Genomic DNA, 20784 nt, shown 5'->3' on the forward strand with positions numbered 1-20784 from the left:
AATCACTGTGCAGACGCCTTGTCAGAGTGTAAAGCCAGAGATGTGAGAGCTAAAGGTACTGAACAAGGGCATTCAAAGAAAGCACTTAGGGTAAGGTGGCTTTAAACCTACCTTACTTCCCTGGGATTTGCTGTGGGAGCTCTCTGTGTGAATGCTCTGTGAATCAAAAATATAAACATTATAAGCAAGGAATTACAACTTGCTTGACACATACTGTATGTTACCCACATATATTTTACCAGTCTTTTGAAAACTAACCCTATCAAAAAAGGTTTTGGTTTATTAGAACATTTATGTGCAGAATTTTTGTGAGCATCCATTAGCTTGTTTACATGTTTTTTGTTTGTTTTTTTTACTGCAGTTTGTGAAGCTCATCAAACATCGCATAGTCCCTAAGCATCATATGGGTACACCTATACACAAAAGCCACTATCAGAATCACAATCAGAAGTGGTGGGAGAGTGAATTTGTCCATTGTAGAGAGTGGATGTAACAAAATACATGATGGCAATTGCATACTATAAAAATGCAATGTTGTCACCCTGCTAAAGGAAGCAACATATTTTGAAAATAGATATTAAGGCAGTAAATAGAATTGCAATACAGTGATAAATGCAAGTCACAAAACAATATACTGTATATCATTTTAACGTTTTGGTTTACAAGCACCTTAATAAGGAATTTCGGGAAAAAAACACTTAAATTACCTACCTTTAAATCATGTTTTGCCTACAAACGTCACCCATAATTTCAAGCTGCTTTGACATAGGACCACATTTGTGAACTCTCTAATAATATTATGTAGTCATCGCCCTACTTCATGTCACAATTTTATGTACAAACTACAGTCCTACTTCCCTTTAGAGTGCCTTTGTGCGGGTTAATTCAGCAATGTTGTCTCAATTTTAAAACATTAAGCAAAATTTAGATAATATATAGATAGACATATATATAGACCCCTTATAAAAAGATTTTATGTACCAAGGTTGATCACTATTAGTTCAGTCATTCTCAACGTTTATCTATAGAAATAACTTAAGCACAATAGTTTTGAAAATGTCAAATTAGTAATTTCCTAATTTTAAATTAGAGTAGCAAGGTTGGCAGCATGACAATATCAGGACAGCAAAGAGAGTCCTTTACTGGTCAAACATAACAGTAAGTTCCTGGGTTACACAACTTCATAAGAAGATTATTAATATTATTATTAGCCAGTATTTATATAGCGCTGACATATTACACAGAGCTTTACAAAGTCCATAGTCATGTCACTAACTATTCCTCAAAGGGCCTCACAATCTAATGTAGGATCCTGTATATCTCCGACAGTTGTCTTTGTTATGTCCAACCAGTCATAGACCTTCTCTTTGCTGACCTCTCCCTCTCCCTCTCTCTCCCCTCCCCCATTTGTCCTTAGTTTGGACCTAAAACAATAAATCTAAACTCATTTTATCAACACTCTTATGTATCCTACCTACGAGCGTCAGGTTTTCTCCAGGTACTATTAGGCATGAAACATTTCTTGAACATAGCAGGCTCAAGAGAAACATGTCCTATTTAAGGCAGAGGCCTTTACACAGATCTCATCCACATCACATCTGTGTTTAGGTAACTTTAGGCTATAGAGTAGCAAAAGGGGAGGAGAACATGATAGAATAGCTGAAATTTACCACTTGGTTCTTCATAAAAGTATATATTGAAATATCTAGGTCAAAATTACAGACGAGTAATAAATGATTATCACATATTGTTATTACATATATACAGCATTCTTGTAGAACTAAACATTCGTCCTCCTTGGGTGCAATCTGCCTTTCAAAAAAATGACAACCTTTCAAGTAAGTTAAGCCAAAGCAGATAACTCGTTATGGAAGTTTTGTTCATTCTTCTCTCCTGTCCTCAAACCCCCGATGTCTGGTGTTTATAGTCTAGTGTTTAGTGTGATTGGCGGAAGATGATGTGTCAGCTGGAAACAATGATGTAAGCCACTGGAGGAATAGGAGTCTATGTTATTCCTGCAATAAGGAAATTATTTTTACTTCAGTGTTATCTGATCAAAATAGCGCTTGGTGTTGCTCAGGCCTTTTGGGTAATTGAACAGTTTGGCTGAGCTATGCTTCTTTTGTTTCCCTTACAGTTCATATATGCTCAGGGAGTTAACATTCTCTCTGCTCACTTGGGTCTTGTTTTTGAAAATTGTGTTCTGATCTTGCTTTTAGACATTTAAATGAAAAAAGGAAATATATTAAACCAATTCAAAACTGGCCTGTCATTTGGGTCATGATGTTAGAATACTATTTATCTTTCCACTTAATATAAATCAAATGGACGTTTGAGCAAGCAACATCAACTTGGCAAAAGATGAAGAAGTCTTCTTTGTCTCTTCTGTCTTCAGATTGTTTAACTTGATTTTTAATTTTAGTAAGGGAATACCCCAGTTTTATATTGAGTGCCAATGGCCAAAGATAAAATTAAACATTTACTTAAAGCCAATAAGGTATAGCTAGATTAGAGTAAAATAGCACTTACTCTATACATTGAAACTCTTACTTATACATTGGAATTCTTCCTGCAGGCTCTGACAAATGGCAATATAATAGGTTACAATTTCTTAAGAAAAGCCTCATTTGCCACAGTATTGTTGGCAGCCTCCTGGTACTTCCTGCTATATGATGAAAAATGTAAACCTGGCAGGTGATTTGCTCATGCAGATGTATTCTGAGCAGGTCTCGGATCCCCAAATACCACCCACCAGTGATGCCCAGGAAAAGTATGTTTACAGCTAGGTCATGTCAATTATGCACAGCATTATGGCACACGTCTTTTTCTTAGTGCCCTGCAGTGATGACAGGTCCAGGATTTCATCACCGCTACATCCAAAGCTGCCATCTTCATTGCCAATTCTACTGTATCCCGTGTCAACTTCACTGATGAAGAAATGCAGTTTTTGTGGCAGAAGAGACTTTGCATATCCCTCTCTTGGTGACTTCTTGTATCTTAAGTTTACTTCCACTTTAAGGTGTGCTTGTACAGGCAAATGTACTATAGAAATTTAAATTAAATTATTTTACATTTATTCTGACATTCTAACATTGAGCAATTAGCAGAAGAAAATCAAAGGTTTTTGGGACTTTTGTTTACAATATTGCACAGAACAACCAATCAGTTACATACAAGCTACAAAAAGCTCTTAGCATCATTGAGCATATAGACTAAAATTTATTACTACTCTGTAATAATGATCTGGACACTGACAGACGAAAATGTTATTGTCTATTTATTAAATGTATGCATACGTAGATAATAGAAACTGATTGATTTTACTTGCTGCCCAGTTTTACTCAATAAAAAAATCTCTGCAACCTTTCAAATGACATACTTTGCTTAAGTTAGAATATGTAATTTATATATACATTATTACAGTGCCTATGATATTTTGTATACTTTGTTATAAACATAAAAGACTATAAACATATGTAAAAGATAACTGCCTATATCAATTGTTTTCAACATTTTCAACTCTTTAAAATATTTATTACATAATTTGGATTCTAGCCAAATATATTAAATATAGTATCATATTTTATTTATTTTATATATGTGTCCATCATATGACTTTCTTGTTCTTTTGTGTATACATTTTTTCCTTTACAGTATCCTGTAACTGGCCACATGCCCAGGCAGAGTGTAGAGTTTTTACAATACACCATCTAGGTAAAGTGAATTCACATGTAACTAGATGTAATCCATAGCACAGCAGCTACCACAAACGTCCATGAAACAAGACAAATCCAATTTAGTGTCTCTGAGAAATTCAATCTTCTGCTTTTGTACACTCTAGAAACTCTTGCACGGTCAGATCTCCCTGGCTTGTGGGTAAATGTGATACCCTCTGTTGATCTGCTATGTATCCAGTCTACGTTTACATGTGTATGTTAAAACCACAGGACTCCTATTTACACTGCTGGAGTTTTATGCTGTCCCAAGTGTGGAAATCCTATACACTTTTAAATTATGTCTTCCAAGAAAACCTTTTCTACCGACTAGTTTGTGATAATCATGTGGCATGGCAGGTGAAAAAATTCACTGTTTGATTTCAGCAGACCTCCTTGTCCATGCAGGTAAGTTAGACTTTGAGTTAAACATACCCAAAAAATCTGGAGTCTCCTGGTCAGTCTGAAATACTTGTAAACCCTGAAAACTATTATATTTGATCATTCAAACGCTTAGATGATGCTGTTTAACACATAATGTATACTATAAAATGGATATATTCTATAATAAATATATAGATCCCTTTACCAAACAATAAATTGCAACAACAATCTCTCATCCAGTCGTGTTGTTCTTCCAAATTTTTACATCATAACTCATTGGTGTGTTGTTAACGCCAGTATACCAGTGTGTGAAAAAAGTTGCTGCCAGAGTACACATACTTGCATGTGATTTTTTACATAGAAATTATAATCTAATTTTGTCCTTATGTGTATAGTCACAATATAGTGCAAGACAAATAAATACTAATGGTTGGCCAACATGGCAATTGGGGGAATGATCAGGAATTGACCATCAATTATTAGGCAGGAGATTGCTGTAAATATTTCCATCATAAACATTATATCACAAAGCACTAGTATTATTAAATGACTTGTTTTGTCATGAGTTACAGAATTAGAATGGGACATGCACTGCACAAAGGTTCATGATGAAAGGAAGAAATGTGACTGTGTAGCCTCAGTCAGATCAGATGAAAGAGTATTGCGGTGAAGATGTGTAGTGCAGCTGGTATTCATACATTGCAAAGCCTGTGATAATACTACACAACTGACCAAAGTTTGATTAATTCATTTCATAACCCCTGAAGAGCAAAATGCTGTAGATAACAGATCTGCCACAGCAGGGACAGCCACTATCAAAGTTGATCGCTGGAGCAGTGAGTTAGAATATATGAAAGCAGCTGCAGTACAGATGTAACAAAGCTGCAGGTTGGGGCTGTGAGTGAATGTTGACAGTGGAAATCACATTTGCTTGTTGGGAGATTTGCTACATTTTATCAGAGTCATCCATGAAGCCTCTGTCACTCAAGAAGTCATTGTGATTTTAAGTTATGGATATGGCTATACCACCATCTTTCATTTCTGTACTTTGACTGAAGCCACGCTAATGAATGATCTGTATATTAATCAAGAGTTATATGGAAAACAGGAAATCGGACATAGATTATCATAAGCTGCGAGGATATGCTTTACATTATGTTTTACTTATCTATTTTCCATAGAGACTAGTGATATTTCCCATAGAAAATCAATTGCACAGACTGGTTTGGTGGTTTATATGTTTTCTTTTTGTCATGCAGTGAGATAGTGAGCTTGGATTTCCTGGTTTTGATGCCAACATTTTTAAGGGGGATTTTTCATTGGTTAGCATATTTTCTTCATAGAACTGAGGTTCTGAGTTTGATTTCAACAAGAACGGGATCTGTTTGTAGTCTACCCTTCCGGGGTTTTGTAGGTTTAAAGCCAATATCAGTTTTTTAATAAGATAAACACTGTACTTGTATATGACTGTGGAAGATTGTGGTCTAAGCACATGTTGTCTGCAGATTCACATATGTTGGGGGGAAAGGAAAGGTGACAGTTGTAATTTAGACAAATTATTTAACCTGCCCAATAGTTGTTTTCCCTCAGAAATGGTTTACTCCTATCCAAATATATGTGATTATTGCTAAAAATTGCTGGATACTTTTGAGTGACATCCTATGGGCCTGATTTAAAGCTCTCCAAGGCTGGAGAAGATACACTTTCAGCAGTGAAGCTGGGTGATCAAGCAAACCTGGAATTTCTTTAAAGTCATTTGCTATTTGCTAGCAAATGTTTTGAACCCTGGACAGATACATTAGAGGGTTTTCTGGATCACTCAGCTTCACTGATGAAAGTGTATCCTCCCCAGCCCTGGAGAGCTTTAATAAATCAGGCCCAATATGGATTTGTATTTTAGTATGTTGACCAAATATTATGCAAAAATAAGTACGATATACCTATAAATAGTGTCAATATCTATATTTTTTACTTTAAAACATTAGAAAAGTCAACATCTTTTACAGGCTCTTATCATTTCTTGTCTGGACTACTGTAACATCCTCCTCCCAGGTATTCCACTAACCTGACTCTCTTCTCATGAATGCTGCAGCCAGACTCATCCATCCTTCCCACCGCTACTCTTCTGCTGCTTTTCTTTGTAGTTCTCCTGATTGGCTTCCATTTTAGCTTAGAATCAAGTTCAAGCTCCTGTGCTTTATCTTCTACAGTTCTTGTCCCATTTACTTTTCTGACCTGATACTACTGAAAAATACTCCCCCAGCCTCTCTCTCGGCTCCTCCAATGACCTACTAATGACTTCCTCACTCATAACCTCATGACACGCATAGCTCCAAGACTTCTCTAGAGCTGCCCCAACTCTCTAGAATGATCTTCCTCGTCCTATTCGGCTTGCTCCTACTTTCTACTTATTTAAAAGAGCTCTCAAAACCTATTTTTCATACTTGCCTACCCATCTTCTTCTGTCTCTAAAAACCCTCACTACTTCCCTCACCTCCTAGATTGTAAGCTCTTCGGGGCAGGGTCCATTCCTCCTCCTGTGTCACTGTCTGTATCTGTCTGTCATTTGCAACCCCTATTTAATGTACAGCGCTGCATAATATGTTGGCGCAATAAAAATCCTGTTTATTGTTATTATTATTAATATTATTAATAATAATAATAATATTAATAATATTAATATCCTATATTGTTGTTCCTTTTGCTGTAAACAGACATTATAGGCAAAGCAATACAGAGCCTGTATTTGTAATTTCATTCTTTATACTATCCTTTATTTACTATTTATTATATAGAAAAATAAATACAATTCTTATTAGACTCAGTTTATTACTAATTTCACACAGTATTCTGTATTTTCTGGAATTTCATTTGGGACAACAGAGTTCTAATAGCTGTATTTCTTACACATGAATACAAAAAAAATGTATTTCTTTCCACCACAGCATTCTAAATAAGGGGGTCTTCATATGTTAACCTGCATACTTAGGGAGCAGAGTAAGAGGTCAGTTATAATCTAAAAGGACAAGAAGGGCATGCCTTTGTAAGGAGCATATCAAGTTTCACATCTGAAACTCAGCACTGATACATTTGATTGATGGAGAACCTTCTACGCTGATTTATGAAAACGCATTCCCATAGTTTACAAAGTTCAGGCTTCAAAAGTTTCTACCATTACAAAAAAAGATATTTTTGTACATGTAGAAAGAGTCCAACTTGACATATTGCTTGTCTATGGAGGTTAGATGGCTTCATTATACACTATTATTTCAACATTAGCTTTGTCTCGTGAACTTTTTTCCACTTTACTGAGTTACTGAGTGATGTTTATGCAAAAAGTAAAGTGTTTTTTAAAATGTATTATTATTATTATTATTGTTATTACAGGGTTAGTGTAGTGGGTAGGATCCCAGAGGGTAAAGCTAGGTTTGCCTTATTTTGTCACCAACACACATGGCCTTTATAGATGACTTTCTAATGCGTTAGAATATTTCAGGATATATACAAATGTATTTTGAGTTTGGTATGTGTTCCTACTTATCTTTGATTCTTTGGGCTGGAAGACTATCCATATAGGTATAGTTATCCAATAAATATCTGATTTCTGATTATTGTTGCTTAATGGAGGATTCCCAAACAACAGAAAGCAATAATAATACCTAACTAGTAGCATACCTAGTTATGAATACCATTGCTTCCCCTTAATATTTTAGAAAACTGAAAAAATATATAATTTAATATAAGTAATTTAAAAACGGGGCCATGTTGACTTACACTTGTAACTGGTACAGAACATTGTTAATCGAGTTGAATCATACAGCAGAATTCTAGGTGTTTAGGATCTAATAGAAGGTAATATGCTCTGTGCTGTATGCTTCCTTTCATTGATTTGCCTTTTGTTTCGTTCCACATTAAGTTTTAATCAAGGTTTAATGACATAGCCTGAAACTTGTAGCCATTAACTGTGATGAAGATTAAATTGGTAAAGTATGATAAATTAGAATGACCCTCTCACGAGTCATGATTTATTTTCCTTTTCTTATTGTTTTCTATGTACAGTGTCTCCTTCCTTGCAGCCAGACGTAGCAATTCCATTGTGTTTGTCTTCCCTATTTTGTTTTATGTCATATTTCCATCAGTTACCATGATCACATGCATTTGATCTTCATGCTAAACCAGAATCTATTGCTTGTGCAATAATTCCATTCTAATTAATATGGTTTGTTTGCATGGCGCCAAAAGAATTCCACATGGCATTGAGTATGAGGAGACATTAATGGAAAAAAACAAACATTAGGGCTATTGATTGGTATCTTCTGATTCAAATGGTAGCCTGGGTAAGAAGCAATGTCCTCGGCTTTTAAAGGAGTTAGTTATTTTACCTGTCCTAGAGCCACTAGCCTGAATACTTTTATTCATATTTCATGGCCCCCAACTCTAAGGATTAGCTGCAGAGTTTTTATAGTATCATTGAATTTGTCACTCTCTACTGTGACATATACATCCTATTAAATAATCCTAAAACAATGTGCAGTTTCATATGACCCTACTGGACACCTACTGTCAGTTCTACCCTGCACAAATTTTTATTGCAGCAGAACGAGTATAATCATTATTGGGACACACAACATTGCTGAAAAGCAGAAACACTTACAATTCACCTCAATTGTTTAATTGTGACCGTTAAAATTGCTGCCACGTCCAGAAAGGAATGTAGAATAATTTTACATTGATGGCTTCTTTATAGAATTCTTTGCATTCTTATTAGAACATTCAGAGATTCAGCCTAATGATTTTATATTAGCATTTTAATAAAAGAAAAGTTAAACAAGACAATATTATTTAAAAGCAATATTTACAGAAAAAGTCATACAAAATAGGTAAATAGAAAAGGATAAAAATGTGAAAATTCTTAATTTGAAGTCCACTTGCTCTTTTGAAGAAAGTAAGATTTTGAAATAACGTGAAGCCTAAATCCTTTTTGATATTGGCAGGATCACCAGCCCTCATAAAGCATCTCTTAGTAACCTGTAGTTGTTTAATTGGCAAAGCAAGAGTTTGTAACTGCTTATATAGTGTTGTTTTACCTGATATTTGGGAAAGGCTCCCTGGTGTTTCCCTACCCAATAAAAAGGTCTGAAGGGTGTTTTAGTGTAACCTTTATTTTAGTTTTTTTCATGTTTAGAATTTATGTCCAGTTTTTACTTCCTTCTCTGTGTCTTTTGAGAAGATTTGTTTTTAGTCATTAATAATATTGCACAATATATATATATATATATATATATATATATATATATATATATAGCGCCAACATATTACGCAGCGCTTTACAATCTAATGCCCCTACCTCAGTCATATGTCTTTAATACACTCTAAGGTCAGTTTTGGGGGGGAGCCAAATAACCTAACTGCATGTTTTTGGAATGTGGGAGGAAACCAGAGTACTCGGAGGAAACCAAAGCAGACACAGGGTAAACCTGCAAACTCCATACAGATAATGTCCCGGCCGAGATTCGAACCTGGAACCTAGTGCTGCAAAGACCGGTGCTAACCTCTGAGCTATTTTAAATATTATTTGCAACTATTATATAGAGGTAGTGGGAATTTATTTCACCAACAGTTACGCAGGGTGAAAAACGTTCAACTATTCTCCTCTGCACGCAAAACTAAACAAAAACAACTTGTGTTGTGTTCCTATTTTTAATACTTGATTTCGCTTCTTTCAAATGGAAATGGCCAATTCACTATAAATATCTTTTATAGTGAAAATTATTAAGAGTTCACTTAAAGTGGCAAATAAAAGTCTCATTTCCTGCCTAATTGTTTGTCAGACATAAGATCAATTTATTTTGCTTCTTACACTTAGCCACAAATGTTTATGCCACTTGACCTGAGAAGCAATGAGCCGTGAGATATTTAGGCAGAGTGATGCCAAAACAATGGAGGTAAAAGCCCTTTCGCAGTGCCCGAGTGAGCCATTATTTGCTGGTTTAGGAACATGTGTACAGCTGCAAGCTAGAAAAAGAATTCTACAGGTAAACATAATGCTTGCATCCAAACACGTCAAACAATAAAAGAGTTGACTGATTTGCATCGTGCTGTAGGGAAAAAGTAAAACTTGAATGGTACACTAATCACATGTTAGTTTAGGAAAATGTTTTGTTTATATATATATATATATATATATATATATTATACACACCAAATTAAAATGAGTGCAGCATAAATCCATTTTTAGTATTTACTTTTTGTTATTATTGTTGTGACACCAATGTGCAATTTTTCTTGTTCATTCTCCATATGGTCAGGATGATAGGACTCCACAAGTGGCTCACATATTTCTGCTATGACACACTTCTCTTTAGAGAGAAGATGGAGACAATGTCAAGTATTTAGTGGTATATTTTGTTTGTTTTCAGGGTAAACTGTTGCTTAATGTCCTGTTTATCTCCTGTTTACCAGGCTTGGCATTTAGGAACCAGTATGTGAAACACAATTTTCCTATACTTGTTACATGATTCAAAATATAATATAACAGGCATGTCAAACTCAAATGAAACAAAAAGTTGCAAACGCCTTTATTAGTTCTACTGAGGAATGCGGCCCTGCAAGACGTTACAGTATTTTTTTGAGCGCTAAATTTCAAAAATGGAATATTTTATCCTTCGGAACAGGGACAAAAGACCTCTTCTAAAGTATTATAAAAGTTAAAGCAAAGCCCCATACAAATGTCTGATGTCAGAGAAATGTTGTTTGAAATGATCTTTAATGATTGAGTTATGTTCTCTTCTATGGAGAGGAAAAGGGGAGGACAAGTGAACGTCCCCTTGCTGTCCTCTCCTCCATAGGAGTAAAGAGTGGTTGTTCCTGATCGGTCGTTCATTAAGCCACCATGGTGAATTGATTCACAACGCCGAAGAACCAGTGTGCACATATCAGATTTTGACCTGCAACAAGCACAGCCATTCCTCTTGGGCAATGGTTATCTCATATGTGTACATAGCTTAACTTTAACATAAAGTTTACCCTTTACCACCACCCTCACCACCACCCACCCTACCACTATCACCTCAAAGTTCTATATCTAGATCTCGATCCAAGGGCCATTGTATTGTTTATATTGCTCTTTTTCTTCCCCTGACCAATTATAAATTTTGCCCAACCAGTATCATCAAATTAACATTACTTAATTGAAATACAATGCATTTCAGCAGTTTTTAAATATGTGTTTATTTCTTATTTTAAAGGAGAGTAAATAAACAATTACAAACTATTTATTGGCAATCCTTTGGCCAACTGTTAAAACTCTTATAGCTATTTCCGTACAGTATTTTTGAGCTTGCAGCACCAAATCTGTGCCTTTCAGACAACCAACTGATATAGTTTATGCATACTATAGCTTCCTATATGTATATCCATTGGTTGGAGTTTTCAACACATTTTATAAAAGACAATATATTGTGAACATTGGCTCTAGTTATAAGGCAGAAATGTGAAAAGAAAGTTCAATATCACAATCCCATTTATAGCTGTCAGGAAGGTTTCAGCAGTTTGTCAGTAAACACACCCTTATGAGCCTGCACTTTGTCAAAGTTTTGGTAATCCCTTTAATCTGTACATTTACTTAACTAACATTATTCTTTATGCCATTCTCCTTCTGGGCATTCTTTTTACTTTAGAAGTTTATGATAATGTAATACATTGCTAAGCCATTTTCCCTCCTTTTCTTCTTAAAAGTGCCCTAATGAGCTGCCTGTTGAAAAATAGGGGTCCTTGTACCAAACTGTTCAATAGCTTGAAATTTTTCAAAAAACACCAGATAGATAAGTATATTTTGTTTACTGTATTTGTTATTGAAATCTCTGACTCATGTGATTAAAATAAATAAATAAAGGATAAACTAAGTTTTCTTGAACTAAATACAGTTTTGGCAAATCCCATTTTGACATCATATTGTGCCATGTGGAAATGTTCTTGTTTTGTCACATGACCTATTGTACTCAGACTATATGAGAATGCACTCAGCCTGCATTCATTACCCCCTCAGAGAAGCAAAAATTGAGCACTTTATTATATTTGGTCCAGGTGTAGGCAGAGCAAAACCACAAAAAAGGGAAAAAAAGTCCAGGAGCACTTTAGACTGCCACAATTTATATAAAACAGAAAATGAAAGTTTGTTAAATAGGCAAGGTACATTGAAGAATGCTGATCACAGAACATTGTAAAAAATATGTTTTAAAAGTCTGATTGGGGAACATAAGAATCCCATAATCTGAGCACTTCTAATACATCTTTTATTACTGTAATAATAATATACTACTTGACTGAACCACTGTATAATTCTTACTGTTTCTTCCTGTATTCAATTTTTTGGTAGGGTTACATTTTTGTACATTTTTTCTTTACTTACTTTCCTTTCTTTTTGTATATCACGCCATCCACATTGAAAGACAAATAGCAAATACCAATGAATGTTACAAATGTGCCAGTTAACTCACAGTGGCAATGAGGCCAAATCAATGTTTAGACTTTTTAGACCAATGTTAGACCTAAGTAGTCATAGGTTGCTGTGTGTTGGTAATTAAAGGAGATTTATTTACATGGTTTCTGGACGAATGTTTGAAGATATCTGATGCTTGGTCTTCTGCAGTGGTGGAGGAATTTTTAAATGCATTTGTATACCACATTTTGTAACAGACCTTTACGAGGGAACATTGAACAATTTATATGAGGTCCCGCCTCCGATAGAGAATACAACCAGCATAATGCCTCTGTGCCCAGATGTTAAAGCCAATTTTGTCCACTTTTGGAAATTAGCATGTTGTATTGTGAATGAAGACTGTTGGTGTGTTCTGACTGCAATGTTAGTAGCCCAAAGGAGATGTGTTACTTAGCAGCTCACTCATAAATTACTGCTATTACACAGTATTTATATAGAGCTAACATATTACGCAGCGCTTTACAAGTCATAGTTATGTCACTAGCTATCCCTCAAAGGGGCTCACAGTCTAATCTTCCTACCTCAGTCATATGTCTTTATTACAGTCCAAGGTCAATTTTAGGGGGAAGCCAATTAACCTAACTTTGGAATGTGGGAGGAAATTGGAATACCCGGAGGTAACTCACGCAAACACAAGGAGAACCAGCAAACTTCATGCAGATAGTGTCCTGGACTAGATTCGAACCTGGGACCCAGTGCTGCAAAGGCCAGAGTGCTTACCAACGAATCACTGCGCTGCCCGATGTTATTGTTATGTTTATTTTATGTTTTATGTTTAATTTATGTTAATTTTAGTTTAATTTTAATTTTTTTTTTTTAATAATTTGAAGGTAAGACCGCCATTTAGTGAGCTTGTACTGTACAAGCTCAGTCGCCTCCAAATTAGGATAAGCCATAGGGACTAATTCGTTTTATTTTTATTATAGCTTAGTGAAAATACAACAGTATTATATGTACATATCTGTGTCACATAAATCCACTAACCAATCAGAATGTAAAATATGCAAAACTGACCTTTTCTAATTAGTGTTTAGTGTCATGTGTATATTCACATGGATTCTGCAACATAGGTCTATGATTTGAGTTTGTCCATTTTTTCAGCTTTCACCAGAAATGACAAACATTGTTTAAATGCCAATCAATCAGTTTGTCTAGCCAGAACTGCACAGGTAATAAAATCTGCTTCTCCTTCGGGATGAGCTAGTAAAGCCTCATTAGGCCTGTTTGCACTAAACCAATGATAGCTGGTTGCCCTTCCAGTGCACATGAAGTTAGTGTCTGAAATCTGCTTAAACCACAAAAGGGAGTGTAAAGAGACCAAAAGATAAAACAAAAGTGTGGAGATGACTTTGTAAATCTCAAAAAGGAAAATCTTTCAGTGTGGGTAATCCCTGGAACCCACACAAGCATTAACATTCGCGCCTCACACGTCGATAAAAAAAAAATTGTTTTAGTGCCTTGAATCACTGGAAACACTTTATTTGTATCTTCTGTTCTTACTGAAGTATCCCAGGAACTAGAGACTGACCCTTTCTAAAGTGTTTGTTCACACATGCAGGGAATCCATGTTTGGCAAAACTTCAAAAAACACGTTCTTTGTTATTCAAAGGTCTACTTGCAGGAGACAAAATAGTTTTGTTTCTTTATCTCTCTTCTGAATAACACAAGTCAAGAAGGCATCTTTCATCAATCTTTTCATTTACTGTCAAGGAATGTGAGAAAATTGTCAGAGTGAACTGCACCTAGACTCCAGTTATTTACACTGTTATTTATCCAGAAAGGTGTGAAAAATATTCCGCATGACTGAAATGATGCCTAATATTGTATGTGGCTTTTGTCTACCTTTTTTTTTTCTTGTGAAAAAAGGATCTTGTATTCTTTTGTGTGTCGCGGTGTTCTCACTTAACAGATAAAGTGTGATTTGTACAACATTATAATGATAGATTTAGCCTGTCAAATTAAAAGTCTTTAGAAGTGAGGTAAATCCAGAGAGATTTTAAAAGGCTTAAAGTTTCAGAACACTTTGCAGAAAGTTCAGAAGGGGTTCATGGAAGTTCAAGTGCAGATGTCACACAAGAGTTTGTTTTTTTCTGCCGCTGAAGGGTCTGTAGTGCCTGGAATTTGATCTGCAGTAAAGCAAGAGATGCATCAATGTGATTGAACTGAACTGATGAAACTCTGAGGCCATAATAAAGCAGCACCGGCCATATAAATTCATGGCGGCCTGTTCCTTCTGCTGTATTCATGCCATTCCAGGATGAAATTATCTGGCCCTCTTTGCTGATGTATGGAGTAACTGGCTGCTCGAGTGTTTATGAACAGTTATCTTCCACTACTTTGGATGTTATCAGAGGAAGGGACGCCTGCCGCAGGGCTTGGTCTCTCACCCTTTCTATTACCACCTGTCATTGACAGAGAGTGTGCGGTGAAACTGCACATTCGCTGACTACAAGTGTAGATAGTTTCTGACGGCTGATCAAAGGGAAAAACCAAAAGGGCTGATAACAAGGGCATGTTTCATGTACTTTTAACTTTGAGAAGGCCAGGCATTTTTTTGGTTTTGTGTAGGTTGGCAGAAAAAACATTCAGTTACCTACCACTGCAGTAAAGGGTCTAAGGGGAATACATCATTGTTTTATCATTGTGGAAAAGGCCTCCAGTGTTTGCACATAGTTTTATTGAGTACTTGTGCAGGTCGATTCATGCTGACTATTTACTGAATACATGTGTCGCCAGACCTAGCTTTTCTGGTGATCTTGAGTTAACAAGTACTAAACAGTCCTTAAGGCAACACTTTCCTCTCCTTTATTTACAGAAAACACTGCCATATGTGCACTATTCCTAAACTACATACTGGTTTGTAATTGTAAAAACTTTACAAATCATCACAGAAGACAAATTTCCATTGGTTGCCATAGTCATACCTCGTATATGTAAAATTAAATTAAGATATCTGTTCTGTTCAAAGCATTAAAGACACAAACTTACCTACCTGTTTTCATCTGGTTTAACCCGTTAGCGGCCTTCCATATTCCCCTCCTATTGTGTTCTACAATCCCCCTCTTAGACTGTAAGCACTATTGATCAGTCTCCTTCACCTCCTGTGTCATTGTACTTTTCTTATTATGCAGGTATGCCATTTGCAACCGCTATTTCATGTACAGTGCTGTGTAAAACGTTAATGCTTTTTACATAAAATGTTATAAACATGTTAATAAAACGAATACACTGTTGCCACTCTCTTTAGGACAGTACACAAAATGTCAGTGGACATAAGCGTAGTTGGAGACTGACATGAGAGATTTAGTTGTTACCTTTTTGGTAAATAATGAAAGTACTTTAAAGCAGAACTATACTGTGATAACAATTTGCGAGCAGGCAGGATTTTTATTGCAGAAGGGACAGCCTTTTCTTATCTACAATAAAGGGCCTGTCTGTCCAATTTTAGTTTTTTAATTATAGTTTAGGTTTAAAAAAATATTAATAATTTTATAAAAATCATAAGGGTGTAAATACTTCTTGAGTGTAATATTATAATTAGGAGAAAATGTCAGAGCTGTCTGTTATATTGTCCAGCCACAACTTCATGTAGGTTGCTGACATATAGCTACACATTTTTGATATATCTCCTCTCCTAATAGGTGTAGCTCAAAGCTACCCAAAGTGTTGGAATGATTTATGAATGTGGCTGTTAGGAAATAAAAAAATAATCTTTTATTTTATATGTTTATCAGTTTTACTTATGGACAACAGTCAATGAATATAATCGGGTTGGTATATAACTGTTTGTTGTATGTCCTTTCCTATGGCAAATCAAATTCAAGACATGCCCTTCTAAGCTTCAACACTCATTGTAAAGAGTTAAAGCAGATCTAACCTTGCTCATGTCCATGTTGCTTTTTACTCTTTGGTCTTTACTGTAAAGAATGATATAGTATATCATTTATATATTGTTTAAACATGCTGCTTGCATATAAATGACTACGGTTGTGCTTTTTAAAACAGACCAAATATTTTATCCCAGTTATTGCCTCTTGTAATTTTGTTAATGGTCTCAAGGATAGTTGTTTTTAATCCATCATTTGTAAATCTAAACTGTTTTTGCAGGTTTGTACGCTTATAACAAACTGTAATTATATATTTTTTTTTCACGTGAAGGATTTAAAATGTTCCATTCATTTCTGGATTTAAAAAAAGCTTCTCAAACACAAAATTAAGTGCAAAATGTAACAACTGATTAGATTTATGTTTATCATGTTTAAAAGATTAAAGTACAGTTTCTGAGTGGTTGCCACAATGGGTTTAACACTTTCCCTAAAGTCACTGCATTTTCATATTTAGGGATCATGGTATTATACTTTATTCCTAGGATTTAACTTGTATTTTTTATACAGACAATGATGAGATGGTATATGAAAATGACCCAGCCTACTAAAAGGAGCCCACAGTTCTTGTCAGATCTTGTGACCATTTTAGAATTCATTCACTCCTAAAGATTACATGAAAGACTCTGAGCTTCTGTACTCTAGAAAAATCTCTGTTAAGTTTGAAAAACAATGCCAATGCTTGTAGAAGGAGAGATTCATTTTATGCTTGCTCCAAAAATCTAAATATCTCAGTGTGCATAACCTGGACATAGGTTTGTTCTAAAATAATTAAAATTACTGTATATATTTACATATTAATAACAATGGAACTGTAGAATAGTAGAAGTTAATAAATTGTTTGCTTTATTCATTCTAGGGGCCTATGATCGTAGTGTGACACTTCTGGAAGTGTGCGGAAGTTGGCCTGAGAGCTTTGGGTTGCGCCACATTTCTTCCATTGAAAGCACAGATGAAGGTCTCCGTGAGCGCCTGGCTGATGCTATGTCTGAGTCCCCGAATCGAGATGCAGTGGTATCAGGAACAGGTACAAAAAAGAGGTGTGATATGAGGTCCCAAATCTATTTTTGTGAATGTGTTTTATGTATTTTTCATATTTTTGGTTGTGTTGTAGGATAACATTAACATTAGTCGTTGACTCTTACAGTGACATACTTTACACAGTTTTTTCCTTTTACTGGCATTGAACAGTGTGAGGGGGGCAAAAGGAAGAATAGAATATGCTACTGCACAGGTCTACATGGGAAAGCATATGTTCTTTCTAGGATATTTTGAGATCAGATCATTCTTCTTAAGGTTGAATGCAAACATGAGTTGACCACTAAAAAGAAATTTTTTGTTTACATAAGCTATTAACATACATGCTTATTATGCTTTAGTGTACATATTAATGTTTGTCCTCCTGACTCTTGACTCAATAGAAACAGTATTGGCTGCCCAGTTTAGCTTATTAGTACCTGTTGAAATTTTAAATAGGAAAACTTTCACAACAGGGTAATTACATTAGGACATATTTGACATATTAGACATATACATCTGCCAGTACAGTAAAACCAAAGACCAAAATTTGCCACCTTTGACTGTAGCGCCAATGGATGGATACACAACAGTGGGGCTTTTACTATGAACATGCACTTATAATATATTAGGGTGAATACGTACAGTAACTATACATACTTAAGAATAAGAATAATACAAATTAATAGTTTTCCTTTGATTGTTAACACACACTTATGTTGTTTGCATACAGCATTTACCATACATTTTTACTTTGCAAATATTTGATGCATCATGATGTCGTTGTGGGCATCTGAGCTACCTGGACACACAAGGGCTAATGGAAATGCATGGAATGTTGTAGACATTAGTGTTAGGGTTGCGAAATAAATTCACATTATACTCTCTGCGGTCTGCACATCTCCTGAACTCCTCTTGGCTCTTTAATCCCAATGTAATCCATCTTTGAAATGTTCAGTTATATAGATAAATAATCTCATTTGTTTTCATAGATCTAATAAACTGACCTCCCCACAAGAGGTTAAGAGATGTTAGAGACACTTATATATGTTGTGCTTCACGAATGTTGTAAAGAAGCTTGCTTTCACTTAGTTATATCAGACAACATTTTACATGGCATCCAAGACCTTCACTACTATTACCACTGATTTACCTATTTGTCTTATTTCATTTTAAAGTAAAAGTTTTTAAACAATTAGTATGTAGGGATTGAGGGAATTTAATGGTTTAGGTTTATGCTTATGCTCACAGTTTATCAGATTGCCTAAAAAGCAGTGTGGTATCGTGCAACACAAATAAAATAAACTACTGCTACTAATACAAGAATACAGGAACGTTTTAGATTAATGGCCTATTAATATTTTGTTTTCCACTCTCTGAAAGAAAATCAGTGCAATTTTAAACACAATTTTAATACTGTTGGTTTTAGGTGTAACATATTACAAAAAAGCTGGTTGACAAATTTATTTTCAGAATAAATATATTCTCCAAAAATGTATCATCTTCCTTCCATTCCTCCGCTGTCTGTCTCTCTGTCTGCCCATCCATCTGTCTGTCTTGATTAAATTTAGCTTTGTCTGACTTGATTCCAAAGCCATGTAATTGCCAGATTTATAGTGTGTCATGTAAGCATGTGTGAAAGGCACAAAGAATAGGTTTGGCACAGAGGATGTGCTGGCAAGGAAACGCTTGACATGATTTAGGGAGGCTCGATGTTTCTGCCTTAGTTATTTTGTTAGCTTGTGTTTGATGGTGTGCCAGAGACCATTGTCTTTATTACTGTCCTATTTTTTCTCTCTGTTGTGACAAAATCTATAATTGTCTTTGCTCTTCAGTTGTATTTTGTATTTGAATTAGTGTTTTATGATGTTATATAGGATTTGTCAAACTGGTGTTGTAATATCATGCTTTATACACCTTTTAAGCTATAAATATGTCTCTATGCTTCCAATACTAATGATTTGCAGTATGTATGTGCAGTCTAGAACTGGGTTGTGTGTGCATATGTTCAGGGAACACCAGAATGTTTGTATGTTTCCTTTGCTTTATATTGAAGCATAAAAACAAAAATACAATATAGCTACACACACATACTAGATTTTTGCGGCTGCATACATAGCACTGTTAATGTTTTTGGAGGTGTAAGGCACTAGTTTTTCCCAGACTGGAAATGAAAGCGGTTGCCCTGAGTTCAACTATTTAGTGATTCACCCAGCGGATTGCTATACAGTGTTAGGGGACTGCTGTGACGCTGAGGCTAAAATGTAGCCTGCCAAGCCATTTTGTTTGATGTGCTGCTCAGACAGCACCCACAGCACTGCACTATTCCACAGAGATAGATGACAAAATGACAGGGGTGAATGGAGAAAGGGAACAATGGAAAGAGGGGTTACACCAGATTCAGGGGTACAGGGAAGAGAGGGAGTGAGGCATACCAGAGTAGGGGTAGAGGGTAGAGAGTGACAGGGGTGAGCCAGGGGTACTCCTGACCCTTGTATTCAGTGTGTGAAATATTAAAAACCCCTATTATTATTACTACACAGTTTTTATATAGCTCTAACATATAATGCAGTGCTTTACAAAATCCATAGTCGTCATGTCATTAACTGTCCCTCAAAGGGGCTCACAATCTAGTGTCCCTACCTTACTCTTATGTCTTAAATACAGTCCAAGGTCAATTTTGGGGCGAAGCCAATTAACCTAACTGCATGTTTTTTTAGGAATGTGGGAGGAAACTGATTTACTCAGACCTGGGGAGCACCTGCAAACTCCATGCAGATAGTGTCCTGCCTGAGATTTGAACCTGGGACCCAGAGGTGCAAAGGCCAGAGTGCTATCCTCTGAGCCACTGTGCTGCCCATATGCTTCATAGCTTTTCTCCAAACTTTTGCAGACTAAAAATTAAAAAAAAGTCTTGTCCTGGTTGTGCCTATAGCAAAAACTAACAACCAACCAGATTTTTCTGTAGGTGCAGGATTTCAAATCAAACTGGCTCCTATGAATAAGGTCATTTTACAGAGTGCTCTTTGTTTTTTAGAAAAAACTCTTTATGGATAATATTTTAGTAAACACAAAGCAGTTTTACTTTTTGTAACCACTGCCAGCCAGTCAGAATGAACTTTATTAATGTCATACCACTATAAGCTGGATTCACAGTTTTATGGATAAGGCGATACAAAAGAAAAGAATGACAACATTCAATTTTGATCATGCCTTGGTTCTGAACCTAAATGTTGTATGATCAAATATTATGACATTTAACTGGTGAAAGCATTTTATATTGTAC

At 35.5% G+C, this 20784-nt stretch overlaps 1 protein-coding gene across 1 annotated transcript in view; it reads left to right on the top strand.

Moving 5' to 3' along the window:
- BCAS3 (BCAS3 microtubule associated cell migration factor) overlaps window positions 1-20784 on the top strand; it is a 532737-nt gene that overhangs the window by 473585 nt on the left and 38368 nt on the right. Inside the window, exon 24 of the mRNA XM_072407233.1 lies at window positions 17341-17508. Coding sequence (XP_072263334.1) covers window positions 17341-17508 — 168 coding nt within the window. The remainder of the gene's footprint in view (window positions 1-17340; window positions 17509-20784) is intronic.

Source organism: Pyxicephalus adspersus, chromosome 1, assembly GCF_032062135.1.
Source record: "Pyxicephalus adspersus chromosome 1, UCB_Pads_2.0, whole genome shotgun sequence".
NCBI lineage: Eukaryota > Metazoa > Chordata > Amphibia > Anura > Pyxicephalidae > Pyxicephalus > Pyxicephalus adspersus.